This window comes from Triticum aestivum, chromosome 1A (genome assembly GCF_018294505.1).
Source record: "Triticum aestivum cultivar Chinese Spring chromosome 1A, IWGSC CS RefSeq v2.1, whole genome shotgun sequence".
NCBI classification, from domain to species: domain Eukaryota; kingdom Viridiplantae; phylum Streptophyta; class Magnoliopsida; order Poales; family Poaceae; genus Triticum; species Triticum aestivum.
Window position 1 is genome coordinate 569,550,899 of NC_057794.1, and position 19,448 is coordinate 569,570,346.

A 19,448-nucleotide genomic window follows, 5' to 3' on the forward strand; every position below is an offset into this window, starting at 1 on the left:
TGATCACTGGAGCTGGAGCTGGAAAACCACCACTGTCCACACACACACCAGCGGAGCTACAAACGGGGCCGGGGCAGTGCAGGGGACCAGAAAGGTTGAGAGAGATCGATTTGGGCAGCCGGCGAAAGCGCTTTGATGCAGCATTTACATTTAGTCCTGCGTAGCGTAGGGCATAGCATTGCCATTAAGGTGCGGTGTGGTGATCTGTCTGTTTGTTCATCTAGCTAGACCCTAAGAGCAACTCCAATGAGGCGACTCAAACGGACGGCGCATTTGTCCGTTTTTTATCCGTTTGGGTCGGCCGCCCGCCCGGCGTCCGCCCAGTTTTGCATTTGGGTCGGCAATGCGCCCACGCGCCGACCCATTTCATGTCCGCATTCAACTTTTGAATGAAAAAAGGCCCGCGGCCGATCATGCCAACGGTCATGTCTCATGCCGGCACCATGCCAGCACCGGCATACAATGCCGACTTCAAAAAATACCACAGTTCCTGCTGGCGCACTCGCTCGCCAGCCGGCCGGCACACACGAGGCGAGGGAGGCGAGGCCGGCGGCGGCGTCGAGGTCGAGGTCGATGGCGTCCTCCATCGCTGGTTTGGCGGCGGGGGGCGCGCGCTGGCGGGAGCGTTTTTAGAAAAATGGGGGGAAATAGTTGTGGCCGGCACCGACAGGCGGGCCCAGGAAGAGGAGTAGGCGTGCGCGCGCGTCCGTCTCGTGTCCGCGCCGACGCAAATCCGGCTCAAAAATGGGCCTGAAATAGGTCGCCCGCGGACGAAAAACGGACGCATGTCCGTTTGGGTCGGCGCGTTGAGCCGCCACTTTTGTCCGCGCCGATCCAAACGGACGCAGGTGGACGAAATAGATCGCCCCATTAAAGTTGCTCTAACTAGTGGAATCAATCGCCTTGCCCTGTCCCGGTGTCCCACCACCACCATCCAATGCTGGCTCCACTCCACTACCTGGATGGATCTTCTTGCCTTGTCCCTCGCAATATATATCTTCCTTTTTCTTAAGACTGAAGATGCCCTTTCTATCCACGCATGATTGATTGAGATTATTATCTCTTTTTCTTGTTTGGGCACTCAGCCAGTGTGGTTCATGCCAGCCAGCACCTCATAATTCAGTGCTCATACAAGCTAGTACCTACCTGTAGTACACTAGTACACTTGAGAGATCCTGATTGATGCTACAATCATACTCCAATTACAACCGCTGATACACATTGTGAAATGGCAGACTACAGAACCAATCGAACCAAGGCAACAAAGAACAAAATTGCTCTTGTTAAGCTGCCACAAACTACTAGGTTCAGTCAACACGATGGTGCATATCCCGCCTCGGCCTATCGCTCACGTCGCTCCAGGGGCCGGCTCGGGCGATCCAGATCTCAACCGCCGCCGCCCCCACCCCCTCCACCTCCGTCCCCCGCTGCCGCCGAAGGAAGTCACCAGGCTAAGCCTGCGCGGCTGACGGCGGCGGCGAGCCTTCATCTCCTCGGGCGGCGGGTGGCGGGTGCGGGCCTTTCATCCCCACGCGGGGGGATCTCCGACTGCTGCAGATCGATGGCCCTGGTCTTCTTTGGCGACCTTGGCGACCGCTGTGGCCATGAGGGCGGCACGGCGCCTGGTTCGCGGGACTCGGCGTGGCTAAGCCCATCATCTCCGCGTGGTGCGGGTGGTGACGGTGGTGTTCGCTCGGATCTCCGACTTGCTGTTGGGAGCCGGCGGAAGACGGCGTAGGGGCCGTCGTTCTGCCTAATAAAGGTGGCGGTCCTAGGGTTCCTCTCGCACCAAGACAAAGATCTGCTTGATGCTTGTCCTCCTTGATCTGGCCGGAATGTCAAGTTCCGGAAAGCTCCGCCGGCGAACTCCCTTGCACGCCTCATGCCTAAAGATTGCTGGATCGGATGGGATTCGGTCGTGCGCACCTATAATTAATTCCAATCGTTTGGTTTATGGAGGGAGCAGCACGAATCCCTGCTATTTGTTGCCATCATGGGACATGTCTTTTTCGTTCCATAGTGAAGTCAGAGGCATGGAATGTCATGGAAGCTATGGTCTAAGGACTAGTAATGGTGGTTTGAGTCCCTGCGGTGATGATGAATTTACTTGGTGTTTCGGGACTTGTAGCAGCGGCATGCAAGTCGGGGCAACGGCATAGGAGATGTTCAAGGTCTTACCTTTCAGGGTGAAAATCCAAGGTCTGACGTTAATTTGTTGTGCCTTGCAATGGCCTTTTTAAAGGCATTATTTTGAGAGCGCGAACATACTTCAGGGTGAAAACCTATGATCTATAATCGGGCGACAACATCGCTTGTGCATTGTTTTCTTCTTGAAGACGTCGCTTTTAGAGAATTTGGAATTCAGGTGTTTTCTTGATGGTGTTTGTACTGCTGCTTCAAGGGCTAGATCAGTGTAGTGGGACTTTTTTTTTAGCTTCTTCTACATTTTTTGACTGTGTGCATCCACGGTGCCATTTAGGGTATTGTGTTGTTGCATGGGCTAGATGTAATTGGTATCTCCATGATACTAATATATTTTTCTTGTTCATATTAATTGGTATCTCCGTAACATTAATATATTTCCCTTATCGATATTAATTGGTATCTCGGCGATATCAAACGGTGTATCGGATAGCAGAGCTAAGCGCATGGAGCCAGTCCAAGCAAACTAATGAAGTCTGCAGTCAAGCGAATGATTCTGCACAAAAGAAGATTATTAGCTAGCTAGCCTTGTAACAACGGTGCAAAACTTTCCCATCATGACCGGGCCTGTGACTACGACTAGTAGGAAACTAATAGCATTTCCAATCAGTGTAGTTACTATCCTAGAGGGCATCTGAGAGCAGAGCTAAGCGCATGCAGCCAGCCCATTTGGGGAACCAACGAGATCACCAAGACCCAAGCAAGCTAATCGAAACTGCAGCTGGTCAAACGCAGAGCACATGAGCACCCCGATTATGGCGGGAAAATGCTAGAGAAATCACGTCCCGACAAGATGGAGATGCTTAACTAATATGCTAAGTATCGTAGTGTCAGTGACTCAGTGGTCCCGTATTCGTTTGTTTGTGTGAATAAGTACGGATTAGACTTCTTTAGCATTTTTTTGTTTGTTAGCAGGGACAATTCTTCTTTGGATTAGACTTCTTTTGTTTGTTAGCAGTTATTTGTTTGGACTAAGACAGATGAGACTAATTAATCTATGCATCTATACTCTGTCGGGAATGATTGAGTTTAAGCCTGCTAAAGCCATGACAAGTTGTTGACACACGAACACGTCACGTGTACCCTTGACGCCAGGGTGATGCACCGCAGCTCACGTGAAAGGAGACCCGACCGACAGCGCGATACGCAAGACAGTCGACGGGCGCTTTTACAGACCCGAAAACCCCACACCCCCGGGAGGGACCCCGTCAGGAAGTGCAACGGCTATGGGCTGCCCTACGTCGATTCGCTCGCCCCTAGAGCCTCGGGATTCGCAGCTCTCAAACACGAAGAACAGCAAAAAACGTGATAGAAAAACGATGGAGAGATAAAACGTAGATGAAAAAGTAGTATATTGATTTGTTTGATTGTGTGTTGTTCAATCGGCCGTCACCCCCAACATATATAAGAGGCGGCTGGACTTCCCGTACAAGTAAAGGATCCATCTAGGCTTTTCTTATAAGAAAAATTACATCAATTCACGTCCTAGAGTCCTAATTCTATTCCAACTCGGATTCAGTCTGAATCTGGCCCAAACTCTGTCTTCCTTCTTGCGCGGGCCACCGGGCTTGCATATGATCTCCGATCGAGATGGCCCAAATATCAAACTTGTGCGCCTCGACGATACGAACAACTCTCATGTTGATCACTTTTTCAAATAAGGCCATCTTGAATACTTTTCGAGGTCATATTTATCTTCCAGTCGGACTCGGTCTTGCAGTAGACTGGATTATCCGAGTCTCGTAGTGAATTTTTAGGCTATATATTATGTCTGATGATGATGACTCCAAAATCAAAGTTTACCGTCTTGATGATACGCACAACTTCTATATTGAACACTTCTTCATCCAAGGTCATTTTGATAAACTTTCGAGCACATGTCCAATTTCACTCGGACTTGAGCTCATCCACTCCGATATTAGATACTTTCACTCGGATCGCCAGTTCACGAGTTAAACGAGCCGAGCCAATTCTGGATTTGAGCTCGTTATTGTAACGAGTCGAGTCGAGCTACCTCGTTAACGAAACAAGCGCTAGCGAGTCGAGCCAAGCTGGCTCGGCTCGAATTCCAACCCTAGAAGGAACGAGTAAATGACAATTTTTTAAACTTAATTCGCCCATCGAACCTTCGAAAATTTATTTTGGTATCTGACCTGCTTATTCGCATGTAACAGACAAACACATAAACTACGGTCATCTCACTTCCCCTACTACATCAAACATGTGTGCAACGCCGGGTGGATCCTTATTTATCCTTCCGTACAACCACACTTCCATATGAGAAAACACATATCCATGCACATCCACATATAGCATAAATTTCTCACCAATTCAACGATTCATTACATGTCAAAATAAAATGCAACAATTCAAACATAGATAGACAATACACGAGTTAATCAAACGTCTCAATTGTTGCGCTCGTTGATCCTCTTCTTTACCTTTTTTTGCGGGGATCCTCTTCTTTACCTTTTCTTTTGCAGGGATCCTCTTCTTCACCTTAATCATTTACTTCTTGGCTTCATCATTCAAGAGGCTGGTGTCCTGCAACATGATCCTCTTCTTTGTCTCTCTCGCAAGTCTCAGCTTCTCTCTCTAGAGATCAATTCCTTCCAATGCTGCAGTCTTTTCAAGCTCCTATTTTTACAACGCTTCAAGTGTCTCCTTCAACACCCGTGGTCCCTCTCGACCAACCTCGAAGGTATAATTGTTCTGAGCAAACTTCATTTAGTTCAATCATACTCATAAGTTATTACTCTAAATCATAACTTGCTTGTGAATCTGTTTTGTAACAGATTATATTTTAGGCGCATTGTACAAAAATACAAAGTTTCATTTCCTCCATCAGGCACCTCCTCTAATGTGCATATTTTGTGCACATCACAAAAGACTTATATGGCGATGTAATGAAGCGAAATGAAGAAGACGGGTAGACTACTCGGGATGGAAATGTAGTTCTAGCACATCACAACGGATTTACCTTTGTAGGTTTTACAAGTATATTCCATATGTTATCTATAAAGTATGTTCAAGGTACATGAGAGTTACCAACCCCAATTATATGCTTCCATCATATGAAAAGTAAAGTGATTGTGCAATATGGATGAGTGCATATTCTGTTTTCTGGTTTCGGCAAATTCATTTGCCTGGCTGGCAAACAAACATATGTAAAGCTTAGGTAGACTATTTCTGAGGCACTGAAGCCCATTCGGTCGTCCATATTTGACCGTGACGCTATGTTGGCACGTATTGACAAGGCGATCTTCGTGAAAAAGCTTGGCAGTTTGCTCGCCTCCTTGGAAGCAGCTTGTCATGGTCTCACAAGACGATTGCTTGCCTCCTAGCAAGAGGAGGTTTCTACAGGAAAAATAAAGAAGGTGAAGAAGGCTCTCAGGAGCATATAGGTAAGAAGAGTGGCGCCATTGATAAGGCGTCCGCGGCTGCTTAATGTTGGATACCCGGTCTCTTCGTCCTCTATCTCCGACTAGCTCGTCTCTATGGATTTAGTGGCATCCGGTGTATTCAACCTTGGTTTTGTCAAAGGTTTCTTTGCGACATAGAACTGCCAGGGTTCATGGTTGTTGTGTGTTATGTATATTTGTCGGGTTGACTGTGAGGTCATTGAGTTTCTTTCTTTAGTGAGTCGTAAGCATGTGGTCAATATGTATCAGTTTTCACTCGGTTTTTCATTAATTAACTGGGCAACTCTCTTCTTCTTTATTAATCGATGAGGCAAATTTTTTGCCTCCGTTCCAAAAAAAAAATAACCTGATTTGCATAGACAATATGCTCCCAGATTGCTTTTGGAAGGAAAAGAGAAGGATCCAGTCTCTTGTCTTCAAGCGCAGGATAACCTTTTTATATGTAAACATTATTGGGAAAAACTGTAGATAGCACCACTGGACAAATACAATCATGTTTTCAGGTGATGTGCAATTCACCACTCAAAAACATTTTAAACAGAAAAATATATATTTAGTTGGGGAACCTGTCCTCCCATGACCATTTCAAAAATTTGGATGTGAGAAGATTAGTTAGGCAGGAGAAACCCGTAGCTCAATAGGAGCTATACTGTGCTTGAGGCCGTCAAAGGTCGCACAGTAGTTGATGATACATCCACTAGCTTCCATACTAAGCCCGTGCTTTTGCTCGCGAACTACTCTCGCCATTCAGAATTAGCTATCGCTGAAATAAATGTATCTAGACGTGCGCCATATATATTTCTGAGTGTAAGACAAGATTTTTTAGATAGCTAGCGTTTCTAACTACATCCTCCGTCCTATAATTTAAGAGTGTTTTTGACACTAGGCATTGGGACGGAGGGAGTACCTATCACCATGTCCAGACCTGTGACTGGAAAACCTACGATAGGACTAGGAGTGGCTAGCATTTCCCATCGGGGGGCAGCAGTGAACTACTAGTGATCAAACCGTGTATCCGAGAGCAGAGCTAAGCGCATGAAGCCAGCCCATTTGGAAAACCAACGAATCACCAGGACCCAAGCAAGCTAATGAAATCTGCAGTCAAGCTAATGATTCTGCACAAGAAGATTGTATTAGCTAGCTAGCCTTGTAACAAGGGTGCAAAACTTTTTGATCATTTCTTTTTCGAAAAGGAGGATAACTCCTGGCCTCTGGCCTCTGCATCTCTCGATACACACAGCCATAAAACTTTTCCATCATGTCCAACATTTCCCGTCAGTGTAGTTAGTATCATAGTGGAACCTTGCTATACGTACGACATAGTGCCTGTCCAACATTGTATGATTAGAGACAATCGTGGATAGTCCAGTTTGTGGGTCAATGCATTTAGAGATGATTTGCTCTCTGATCGTACCGGTCGTACGAGAAAATCATCGTACAGTTTTGATGATAGAGGAGGGCATCTGAGAGCAGAGCTGAGCGCATACATCCAACCCATTTGGGAAACCAACGAGATCAGCAGGACCCAAGCAAGCTAATCAAATCTTCAGCAGCTGGTCAAACGTAACCTCACATGGACGCCCCGATTATGGCGGGAAAAGGCTAAAGAAATCACGTCCACATAGCGTACCGACAAGATGGAGATGCTTAACTAATTTGCTACTCATAGTGTCAGTGACTCAGTGGTCTCGTACTCGTTTGTTTGTGTGGCAGGTTAGTGAGGATAAGTACGGATTAGTGTTCTTTATAGCTTTTTATTGTTTATTAGCAGGGACAATTCTTCTTTGGGTTAAATCGAATTATTTGTTTGGACTAGGACAGATGAGACTAATTAATCTAGGTATGTATACTCTGTCGGGAATGATTGAGTTTAAGCCTGCTAAAGTCACGACAAGCTCGAGTAATAACCATTACGATCTGGAGTTAATCTACTCCCACCGTTCCTAAGTATATGAGACCTTTTATTAAAGATTTTAATATGAACTACACACGGATGCATATAGATATATTTCAGAGTGTAGATACTCGTTTTATTTTATATATAGTTCATATTAGAATCTGTAAAAGGTCTTATGTTTAGAAACGAGGTGAGTATTGTACTACTAGTACCATGCATGCATGGATTAGGCATCTTAAATCCACATGCTTAACCCAGTTAGAACACGCGGTACTCATGATGATGATGTATGTGCGTGCGTGCGTGCAGGTTGATCCATCGAGGCTTACGTAGTGGCACGAGTGAAGATACATTGGTCTCAAAAGCCTCCAAAGGATGGATTAAATTTCGCATCTTTGGTAGTACTACGTGGTCAAGACAGACACACACATACCGTCGATCCTAGCTACAGTAGCATGTGATGCCAAATTTGCAATGGAGTGCGACTCTGTGTGGACGAGTTGATGCTAATTCTCATATTATCTTAGAAAAAAAGAGCACGAGGAATCACGCAGCAGAGAGATCACAGGGTGGCGCCACACGTAGACGGCAGACCGGCGCCGGAACCGGAGCCCGATCAATCATGCCCGTTCGCCGTTGGCAACACACACATTCGCGGTGGCCACGAGCACCTCCCAACGACCGGTGCATTTTCGTCTGCAGTGCACTCGAAAGGCGGGGACGAGCTAGCTGCTGTTCAAAGATGCTAGCTGCAGCGCGAGAGAAAGAGTGCGGTGGCCGGCCAGTGGACCATCCGTCATCCAGCGTCTATCCTGTGCCAGCACATGTGCCAACCCAAAGCTAGCTGTTGGCCTGTTTTTTTTTTGTTTTTTTTAAAACAAAATTCCAACTTTATTCATTTGTAATAGTTAGTACATCGTTTGTGAGAAACATTACAATTTTCGTTTAAAGGCTCCTCAAACCAATCAGAAGCCAAAGAAAATCTAGCTAATCCAGCAAGCTCATGAACTACTTTATTTACTTCCCTATTACAATGCTCAAATCTAACCGTAACGAAATCACAGGCATAATGAAAACAGTCTTCGAAGATTGCTGCCGCCGCACTCGCCGACTGCCCTCCATCATTCATAGACTCAAATCACCTCCATATTATCCGAATTTACGATAATGCGGTTGCATCCCGCCCTTTGCGCCAAAGTTAGACCAAATTTAAGAGCTCTAGCCTCCGCCATCAGCACATCCGCGCAAAAAATCTATTCTCTCATTGCCTCCGGCAATAAACCTGCCTTTGTCATCTCTGAGGATTGCTCCCATTGTACCCCTGGGAAGGTCGTGATCAAAAGAAGCATCAACGTTGAGTTTAACAAAACCTCTTGAAGGGCAAGAACAGTTGAGTGCAAAGCGACCGTGCCGGAGAAAAGAAAAAGGAAAAAAAAAGGTCTCCACCTAAGGCCAACTCCAACGCAGTACACCATCTCATCCACATGTGTCCATTTTGACTCAAACGGACACATGTGACGGCTCAACGTGCGACCACATATGTAAATATTGTCCGCTTCGCATCCGGCCTGCCACATTTCCACACCAAAATTGTTCCTGGTTTGCGTCCAGACGCGCGCACTCGCTTCTCGCCCGCCCCGGGGACCCGTGGGGGCCGTCCACCTACCTCCACCGCCCAAATTAACTATGCATGCATGGTGGGCCCTGTCTGTCAGCCACCCAGCTGCCCCGGTCGTCGTCCTTCTTAATGTGGAAGCCGTGGACCGGCTAGTCCACGGCTTCCACTCCCTAGCCCGTCTACCTTCTCGAGCCCCGACACGAGCTCGTAAACCCTAGCCGCCCACACATTCCTCTCATCCACCTCCTCGTCGGCGCCATGTGGTGGCATTGGATCATCAAGGGGAAGCACGACCATGAGACCGGCTGCTGCTCCACCAGCCCCGCGTCGCCCGTGTTTGCCATTCCGGAGCTGGACGTGCCCGTGAAGAGGTGGTTGAGGAGTCGCCCGTCGCCGCGTGGAACCTACGCTTGGTGGGCCAGAGGTGGAGCTGGTCGTCCACGGCATCGAAGATGGCCGACACGGTGGGTGTTGGGCCATGGTTACCCACGTCGCCACGGTAACCAGAGCAGGAGCCGTCGCCACTGGAGGAGGTGTTGCAGGCGCCTCAGGCCTAGCAACCACTACAGGGGCCACTGGCCCACCTCTTGTTATTGTCTTACTATCACATTTTCGTTACTATGAGCATTCTTATCAATTTGAGCATTTTTAGGATTACATAGCCCAAGCGAGGTACCAACAACTGTCAAGATCGAAAGGAAAATCGGTTGGCCTCCAACATCGTTGGAATTTGCTGGAAGGCCACAAGTAGTGAAAGTTAATTAAGGAATGATGACGACAATCCAAAAATTGGGAATTGCAACAATTCCTCTCCGGTGATAGAGGACCGTGAAGAAGAAGAATATGATGGAGAGGAAAGGGAAAGGGTGCCTAGAAGTCCTACTCCGACGTCTAGCGTAGATCGGCCCGACATAAGGAAGAAAAGAAAATAGATTCTCAAGAGAGAAGGAGAGGTGGGGGCGATGAAAAGAAAAGACCGGTGAGTTGATGCAGACAAGAAAAGTGCACGCCGAGCCGAGAATAGTTGGTAAGAAAAGCCAGCGATGGAGGAGAAGAACATCCAAGAGAAGAGGGTTATATGTGATGCTATGCAAGATAGAACTAACGATGTCGGAAAGAGATGGAGGTGCGTAGGCTCGAAAATTTAGATGCGTCGGGCGACAACTGAACAGGTATCGAAGGACAATTGGTTGACAAGTTGGATTCAAACATGACGGATCTAGTGGCGTGGCAATTTCGGGACAAGACATGAACGATGGTCATACATTTCAGTAACCCCGGAGAAGGAGACGGTGCACACGTTGAAGGAGAGGGGACGATGCACGCACGCTAACAACATGTTATTTGTACGCCTCGCTGGTTTTTAAGTGCTTTCTTTTTCATGTAACTTGTTAAAAAATTGTGTGCATGTTTGGTTGATATGCTAAACGTTTAAATATTAAGCCAATCAAAGTGCGAAATGAGCGAAATGAAGAATAATCAAAGCCTATATGAATCAACCTGAGCAACCTAGCTAGGTGCACACCGGCAAACAAACAAACAAAAAATCCTACTAGTATCTCACACAAAGATGATGATGATGATGATGATGGTCCCTGTGCGCCCGTGCGTGGCAGGTTGATGGATCGAGGCTTATTCCTGGTACTAGGAGCAAAGATTGCTCTCAAAAGCCTCGTGACGACAGGATAATCGAGTCACATCTTGGGTACGTAAGGGAGTAGCTAAGTACGTAGGCGGTCAAGTACATCTTGGGTACGTAAGGGAGTACAATGGGAGCGACTGTAAAACCTTGACCAACCGAGGCATGCCACCAACCGACGCCATCGCATTCCGTCCGACCAGACCGTCTGTCTGCCGATTCGCTCAGATGTACTGTACGCAGCACAAGTTCTCACGTACCTTTCTTGGAATAAAGAGCAGGAAGAATCACGCACAGGGTAGACTGCAAGGTGGCGCCACACCCCTGCGCCGGAGCCCAAATGATGCGTCGTCGCCATTGCCAATGCCAATGCACGGCGCACTCCAAAGGCTAGCTGCCGTTGTGCAAAGATGCTACAGCACGTGAGAGCGTGGACCATCCATCCAGCCCCAGCACATTTGCGAGGTGGGCACAAAGCTAGCTGTTGTCCGCGCCCGCCCAGAGAGAAGAAAAGGCGAAGAAAAGCACCTCCTCCCTTCCTTCTTCAGCCCTCGTGCCAACTCCGCAGCGGGACCCTATTTATCCAGCTTCATTTATTTGGGATAAAAGGGACAAACCGGTTGGCCCAGCGCGCGACGGCGTAGACTCATCTAGTCCGTTTTATATTCGGGCCGACCCATTCCGAAAGCAAACATGCGTCGGATTTGGGTCGCGGCGAATAGCAAACAGACGCGTTGCTCGTCCGCGTCGGGGCCACGTGGCAGGCGGCCACCTACCTCCCACCCACCAACATCAATGCGCACGCGCGGCCGGTCCCACCTGTCATCCGCCCAGGCGAACGGTCGCGGTCCTTCTTAAATGGGGAAGCCGTGGACCGGTCGTCGTCCACACTCCCCACTCCACCCCGCGGCCTCCTCGATACCCGGCAGCACCAAACCCTAGCCTCGAACTCGCCGGCCGGCCGCCTCGCAGCCATGGGGCTCTTGAACTACAGCCGCAAGGGGAAGCACAACCGTGAGGATAGGTACGCCCCCAACTCCGTGCTCTGGGACACGTGGCTCCAGGACGAGCACGACGTGCGGCGCGCCTCCTACTTCGTCGGCACGACATCGGGGCTGCGCCGGCCACGTCAGGAGGTGCGTGGCCTCACACCCACGCCGTCGCCTTCCCTGTCTCCGTCACCACCTCCACCTCCTCGCATGACAGTAGAGGAGAAGGCCCGACTCATGCAGCGTGTCATGGAGGACTCCATGAACACACGTGATGAGTGCCAATGGCCGGGCATAAAGGAGACGATGGCCCTCTCTGTGGCCGGTGACGTCGCCATCCCCGAGCTGGAGATAGTGGTAGCGAAGAAGGTGATGAAGGAGGCGCCGGTGGCCGCGTTCCACCTGGGCTTGCTGGGCCAACAGTGGAGCTAGTCCTGCACAGCTCCGGAGATGGCGCACGCCATGGGGTCGTGAACTGGTGCCCTACGCTGTCGCGGTCACCGGAGCGGGACGCGTCGCCACGAGAGGAGGTGGTGCAGGCACCTGCCACCTTCCAGCCCGCCCCGGTGCACCACGGATCGCCGACCCACCTCTGGACGCCGCCCGACTACGTCGACCTCGTCAGCGACGATGACGACACCAGCGGCCACAGAAGACGGCGACGGTCACGTCATCGACGGGCGCGGCAGGAGCGCGCGGGCAGCGTTTTTTATTTTGTTTTTATGTTAATTATGGCACTGGGCCGTTAAGTGAACCATGGAACTGGGCCGTTCTGTGGCGGTGACCCCTAACTGACGTTTTAAGTTTTTTTAACTGCGTTATTTACTTTTTTAGTTATTTTATTTTAGTTTTTATGTTTTTTTGTCACGTTCAACACGGACATGATTTGAGGTGCGGCCGCGCGCTGGACGCACCCACGACCCAACGGACAAAGACAGACATGAACGAACCCATTGCCGTTCCAAATGGACAAAATCCAGCCAAACCAGACGTCCGTTTGGAGTTGGCCTCAGGGATCATCAATGGAGCTGGAGGTGGCATTGCAGCTAGAGTGGAGGTAGAGCTACAAAAGGGGGCGGTACAGTGCAGGGGACCAAAAAGGTTGAGATGGATTTGGGCGGCCTCAGCAGTGGATGCTTTTAGTCTCGGGAAAAAAATAGACATTAAGGTGCGGTCTGCTGATCTGTTTGCTTGTTGTAGACTGAGACTAGTGGGATCGCCTCGCCCTGTCCCCCCCTCCCCCCACCACCACCCTATGCGCCCCGCCCCCACCAACTCCACTCCACTCCAATCTTAAGACCACTACTCTCATCTCATCTCCACATGATTGACTCTGGACCTTCTCTCTATCCTGCACGCAAGCTTCAGATTCATTCTAGTACTCCTAGTTAGTAGCAGCTGTTTGAACAGCACAGTGCACCACATGCCAGGCACCTCATAATTCAATCCTCATACCAGCAATGCCATACTACCACTTCACACACTCGACACAGTGTCACTGAAACAATCTTACACCCATTGACACAGCAGCAGCAGCAGAACCAATCCATTCGGGGTAATTTCCTTACTCAGCTCAAGTTGCTAGTGCAAGGCAGTTAAATTATGGAGAGAAAGTCGGTAACAACATGCTCTTGTTCTGCCAACACGAGCACGCATGTTACCTCCAATCCATCCACAAATTTAGTACGTAGTACGTTTTGCTGTAGGTTCCGTGCACTACAGAGCCAACGAACCCAACCACAACAGCAGCAGCAGTTCAGGAGCTTGATGATTTAACCAGAACAAAAACTCAATGCAATCATCCAACGTCCCGGAATTGCTAGGTTAAAGCTCAAATGAACAATGTATAATTTCAGGGCACTGTAAAATTCCACCTACAACCAACCAACAAAACAATTGAGGTGTCACCATCATACAGGCACAAGCAACCAAGGAAAAGATCCTCCTCTGGTTGCATGGTTTTTGCACCGGTCATGCAAAACCATTAACCTGAATGATTGCATACACAATATGCTCCCAGATTGCTTTTTGCAAGGAAAAGAAAGCATTTCCATATCTTGTCTTCAAGGACAGGATAACCTTCTTATCTTATATGCAAACATTATCAGAAAAGCATGCAGATGCAAGATGTAGATTGGCACAACAACCCTTAAACCACAATCATGTTTTTTTTAGGTAATGCGCAAACATCATCCATCACAACGGGGAAAGGAAATTAGCACACCGAACAAAGCAAAGCAAAGCAAACCTCAGAGATTTTTACACATAGTCCTCCCTAATCTATTCTCATCTCATGTAACTTGCTTAATATCCATCACATAACTAACAGCACGTACCAAGCATGGAAAAACAAGCTCACTACAATTACATAACAACAAAGCTCACTACAGTTATTACAGAACAAAGCTTATAGAAACGTGGGGTGGTCACTAACTAGCTAGCTAAAGCGGGCGTACCAGCTTGCTTGTCCGGGATCAGAAGCCGATCCCGGTGGCGTTGAGGGGCCGGTGCCGGTCCTCCTTCCAGAAGCACGTGTCGGGCGCCAGCCGCGCAGACGACCGCAGCGGCTCGGACTTGCATCGCTTCAGGACGAGCGGCGCGTACGCCACCACGCTGGCAGCGACCTTCGGCAGCTCTAGCTTGAGCTTCTGCTCCACTGCTGGCTTCAGTGGTGGCTTCGGGGCGGCCTGGGGTGGCATAGACGCGGGGTTCGCCGGTGCTTGCACTACGGTGCTCTCTTCTGTATCCTTCGCGACACCGGTGTCGTCCGGAGCATTGCTTAAATCATCCTTCGTCTCCTCTGACGCAGCAGCATTGCTGCCGGTAGCAGCCGCCTTCTGTTGGCGGCGATTCTGACCCTGGTGAGACTTCCAATGGACGAAATCGGTGCTGCACACCCATGTCTCCTTGGAGACCTCCATGGAGAGCTTGGGCTCACACATCATCATCAGGAGGCAATCCGGCAGCTCGCCGCTCTTCTTCCTCTGTTCCTGCTTCACCTCAACGGTTTTTTCCTCATCGACTCCGGTCTCAACCTTCTCAGCCTCCGTGTTAATCTCGCCACATTGTGCTGTTGTTCCATCTTCCTCAGCATCATCATTTGTGGCCTCTTCCTTTCCATCCTCATTGCACTCCTGGGCTTCCTCCACACTGTTCGGTGCAGCAACAAGAACAGGGCAGTCCTTCTCCGACTCGGCCTCAGACGAATTTTTCTTCCCCTTCCTGGACGCCATCAAAACCTTGGGCTCCGCGACGAGGTGCTCCTGCTCAATGGTGAAGCTCCACCTCCGGCCATCCCTGTCGATGGAGAAGCTTGCCCTCCTCGAGTCCTTCAAGCTCGAGAAGCTCGATCGCCGCGCCTCCATTTCGGCGGAGAAGCTGTGCCGCCTGTCAACACGATCGCTGCTCGAGGAGGCCCTGCTGCTGGTGGAAACGCGCCTCCTGGTGCTGCCCAGCCGCCGCAATTTGCGGTCCTCCTTCAGTGCTGTGGATGGGGAGCAGCTGCTGACTGACCTCCTGCCCTTCACCTCTTCCTCCATTCTTGGAGCATCAGCATCCTCCTTGGTGTCTGCCACAGCCTCCACCATTGCCGGTGCTTGGCTCTCGCTCTTAGCAGCTTCAACCTCCAAGCCTACGTCCTTGCGAACAATTTGAGCCTCCACAGGCTCATCCTTCTCCTCTGCATCTCCTCTGGAGCCTCCATCATTCTCTTCTTCCCCGATATCTCCACGCTTGGAGCTCTCGTCTTCAGACTCCGGTTGACCAGCATCCCCTGCCTCGCCGCCGTCATCTTCAACCACGCCGCGCTCGCGGCATACCTCGCCGTCGGCGGAAACCGCTGAATTCCGAGCTTCCTCTTCACATTCCTTTTCCAAATTGGCATGGCCTTCCTCTTTTTCTTCTTCCTGGACGCCGCTGACGCCCCCTTCATTGTCGACCTGGCCGACGCTGGCAGTGGCCGCCGCAGGGGAACCCCAGAAGCGGGTGGCGAGCTCCGCCATGCGCACGGGGTCGGATCTGCAGCGCATCAGCAGGAGGGCGTTCCTGGGCGGGATGCAGACGCTGACCCTCCCCTCCTCCTCCTTGCCTCCAACCAGCAAGATCTCATCTTCCTTCTCCACCTCCACCTCGCCGACGACGACGCGCGTCTCGTCCTCCTCTTCGTAGTCGTCCTCCACGTCCCAGCCCTGCATCACGAGCCCCACCTGCGACTCCCGGGCCTCGTCGGCGGGCCCGACGGCGGAGCCCTTCCCGACGTCGTCCTCCTCCTCCTGGATCGCCAGGAGGCACCGCGCGACGGCGGCGCCGCAGAGCCAGCTGCCGCCGGCCGGGGCGCGGCGGCGCTTCTTGTCTCCCGCGGCACCGGAGCGCGGCGCGCCCCCACCACGCTCCCGGGACGGCGAGCAGAGGGAGCGGCCGCCGCAGGAGCCGAAGGTCTTGAGCGCCTCGCAGATGTTGACCGGGATCTGGTAGACCCAGCCCTGGTTCTTGGCGCCGGGGTGGAGGGCGGCGTCCCGGTCGTCCGCCCCGCGGCGGAAGCTGGCCTCGGAGCCGGACAGGCCGCCGCCGCGCCTGGAGCGCGAGCGCAGCGCGGCGGCGGCGGAGGAGGAGGCGTGCTTGGGCTTGCGCTTGCCGCCCTTGACCCGGACCTGACCGATGCAGGTGACCTTGGGCGAGGAGGGCTCGGCGGGCTCCATCCCGCCCCGCCCGCGCCGGCCCCCCGACGCCGTGCCCGGCGGGAACATGGGCGACTGGCCGCCCTTGAGGCTCCCGCTGTTCCTCAGCCGCCTGCTCAGCGACGGGCGCAGCAGCGCGGCCGGCGCCGCGTCGGCAGCACCGCCAGAACCAGCTCCGCTCGCTCCTCCGGCGCCGGCGGCGGTGCGGCCGGGGCTGAAAGCCTTGGAGGATGCGGAGGGGCGGAGGCCGGAGGCGGAGGGGCGGGAGGTGAAGCAGATGAAGAGCTCGGTGCCGCCGCCGCCGCCGCCGCCGCCAGCGCGGTCCAAGTGCTTCTTGCGGCGCATCAGGCGCGCGAGGGGGCAGCACAAGGAGAGATGCGCGAGCCGAGCCTGTGACCTCGCCTTGTTTTTTTCCTCCTCGAATTTATTATTCCTATTGTTTACTATGAGGATTGGGGAGTGAGGCAGGCAGTGGGGAGCTCGCTTGCAAATAAGTGAGCTGCCGCAGTAGGGTTTGGGAGTGAGCTCTGCTCTGCTCGAGCTGGGCTTGCCTCGTTAACCGTGGTGCTTAGCAGCAGCGGCAATCAGTCATGATGGGTGTAATGGAGACGAGGATGATGAGGATGATGGGGTAATGGAGATCGGGAGGGGAGGGGTGTGTAGGGTTTGCTCGAGCTGGCGGTAGGTGGAGGTGGAGGTGGAGGTGGAGGTGGCGGGGACTCCGGGGAGTGGGGTGGAGGGGTCCATGTTTTTGCGGCTGCTCCGGCGAGCGGTGGCTGGCGGGCTGGCGGGCTGGCCCGGCGCGCATGTGCGTGGCCGTGGTGTGGACGTACCACGGACCAGGGTATGTGTATGTATCAATGTACGTATGTATGTATGTATGTATCGGCAAAGACCAAGGACACTGTACGTACGTACGTACGTACGTACTTGCGAGTTTTTAAGAAGCCGCGAAAGCACACATGAACGGTGGTTGGGAGGACGGCGTTTTCGGCTCTCACCATCATGTGATCTTTTCTTTTCTTCAGGGGGGGCCTTTGATTTGATTTGATTCTTAGGATTTAAAAAGATAAAATGAACATATGAATGTGATAGAATTGCGTGTGCAAGACGATGCATTGTGCGAAGAGCGCTGCTACACGCACGACAGTGCTCGGCCGATTTATAGACGATCCTATTGATCTAATCATACATGCATGATGCATGGGTTAAAATGAAGCGCATCCGACGGATGGAGCATCGTCCATTGATCGGCCAACGAGTTTCGGCTGCACGGTGCTTCCGTTGTGAGAGCGCAGGGATTTGCATAATCGCGTGCTTGGTTCGCGAGAATGGAGAACATAGTGGATTGCGAGAAAGAAGTATCCGAATTAGGTTTATGACATATGCAGAGGTGATATTAGGTTGGAATTATACCTCTTATGGTCTTTGCCTTGCTCCTTTTGCATACAAATGTAAGAAGGAGGTTTGAGTGCAACATAAAAACTATACGAGAAATTCCTGCACTTTTTCTATTGCCAATTCCTTTGAACCAAATGAACGAATGGTGTTATCATACAAAAAAGACATTTTCCTTTCTATTAATGACAGAGGCCCTAGAAAGTCTGCATAGAAAGCTCAAAAAGATTCTCAACAAGTAAGAAAAGAATTGATGCGTCACAGCAAGGCATACAAGCCGTCCCTTGTGGTTCGTCGACCGCCCCTCCATTGTGGCGGTGCCGCTAGTCCTCCTCCTCCTCCTCCTCCTCCTTGTCGACGTCGCCATTCCGATAGCAAAGGGATGACATGTAAAATGGTAGCCGTAGCATATTTGATTTTGATTCCAAAATAAACCAGGCTCAAATAATATTTGATTTTGATTTTGATTCTGATAGCAAAGGGAGCACATGTAAAATGGTACCCGTAGCAGATTGATTATAGAATAAATCAGCCAGATGCGTGCTAATAAATCATGGATTCTGAATCCGTACGCAAACGGCCTAGCTGTTTTGTTTTGGCGTGGCTGTTGCTTCAAGGCGTGACACGGACCGGTGGTGGTCCTAATTAACTAGACAGCCTCACTGCTGGTGCATATGCCATTTATCTTTTCTTTGGTCCACCTCATCAGATCAGCCTTGTCAAGCCTGATGAGGGATGGGGATCGTGCATTGCTGCTTTGCCACATTGGTTTCCTTGCTCATGCAGTCGAGCAAGGGTTCAAGCCTAGAATTCCACGGCTTCTTCCTGAGGTGCTTTCCATAGATATGAATCTATTTGATTCATTCTTACTCGAAGCAACAGGAAAGAAAATCATTCGAGGATTCAATATCTTACAAGGTATTTTATTCGTACGTTTTCATAGGTAAGGCGACCAAACAACCAGAAGTGCTCCTAGCGAGCCGAAGCTGATGGATCCTCTGGATCGGAGTAGGCTTAGGGATTACCGGTAGTTCTACCTTCTCCTTGTGGCTCGAGGGGCTCCCGGTGCCGTCCATGTTGCCGGTGATGGTAGAGAGTAGTGGTGGCGGTGCTTCCCGTCATCACTGCACTAACCTTAGATCGGTAGGGGTTGTTGGTGGGGTGTACGGCATCGCGACGAACCTCTTGTTGCGAGCTGCGGCCCCACCTCTTTTATATAGTGCACGTGATAGGGCCAGTCAACCATAGTGGGTTGAGCGCCCCCGATCAGGACGCGGATCTAAGGGCCCGGATGGGCCGTTGGGCCCACATGGTGGAGATCATCCTAACAGAAGCGTGCACGCACTGGATAGGACCTTCTTCGAGGACGGTGGCAGCGGCCCGTCCGAGGTGATTGCCGGAGAAATCTCCGTCACATGCACACATCAACCAAGACGCACAAACCTGATGCCACGCAGATTGGTAAACGGGCACATAGTGGTAATGATAAGGGTGCGTCTAGGTCTGAGCCGACTGAGACTCGGTCAAGTGATATAGTATATGAGAAAAAAAGAAAAAGCTGAAAAGAAATTTGTGTACGGATCTCAATGCAAGATCAATGCAATATA

General features: G+C 51.0%; 1 protein-coding gene across 1 annotated transcript; it reads right to left on the minus strand.

The window, feature by feature from the left end:
* Positions 1-13,982: 13,982 nt before the first annotated feature.
* LOC123068595 (uncharacterized) lies at positions 13,983-17,139 on the minus strand. Its single transcript, XM_044491207.1, has one exon. The coding sequence runs from the start codon at positions 16,786-16,788 to the stop codon at positions 14,242-14,244; it is 2,547 nt and encodes an 848-aa protein (XP_044347142.1). The 5' UTR covers positions 16,789-17,139; the 3' UTR covers positions 13,983-14,241.
* Positions 17,140-19,448: the final 2,309 nt, after the last annotated feature.

Excerpts from the sequence above, each read along its gene's own strand:
- LOC123068595 (XM_044491207.1), bottom strand. The coding sequence starts at position 16,788 with ATGCGCCGCAAGAAGCACTTGGACCGCGCTGGCGGCGGCGGCGGCGGC.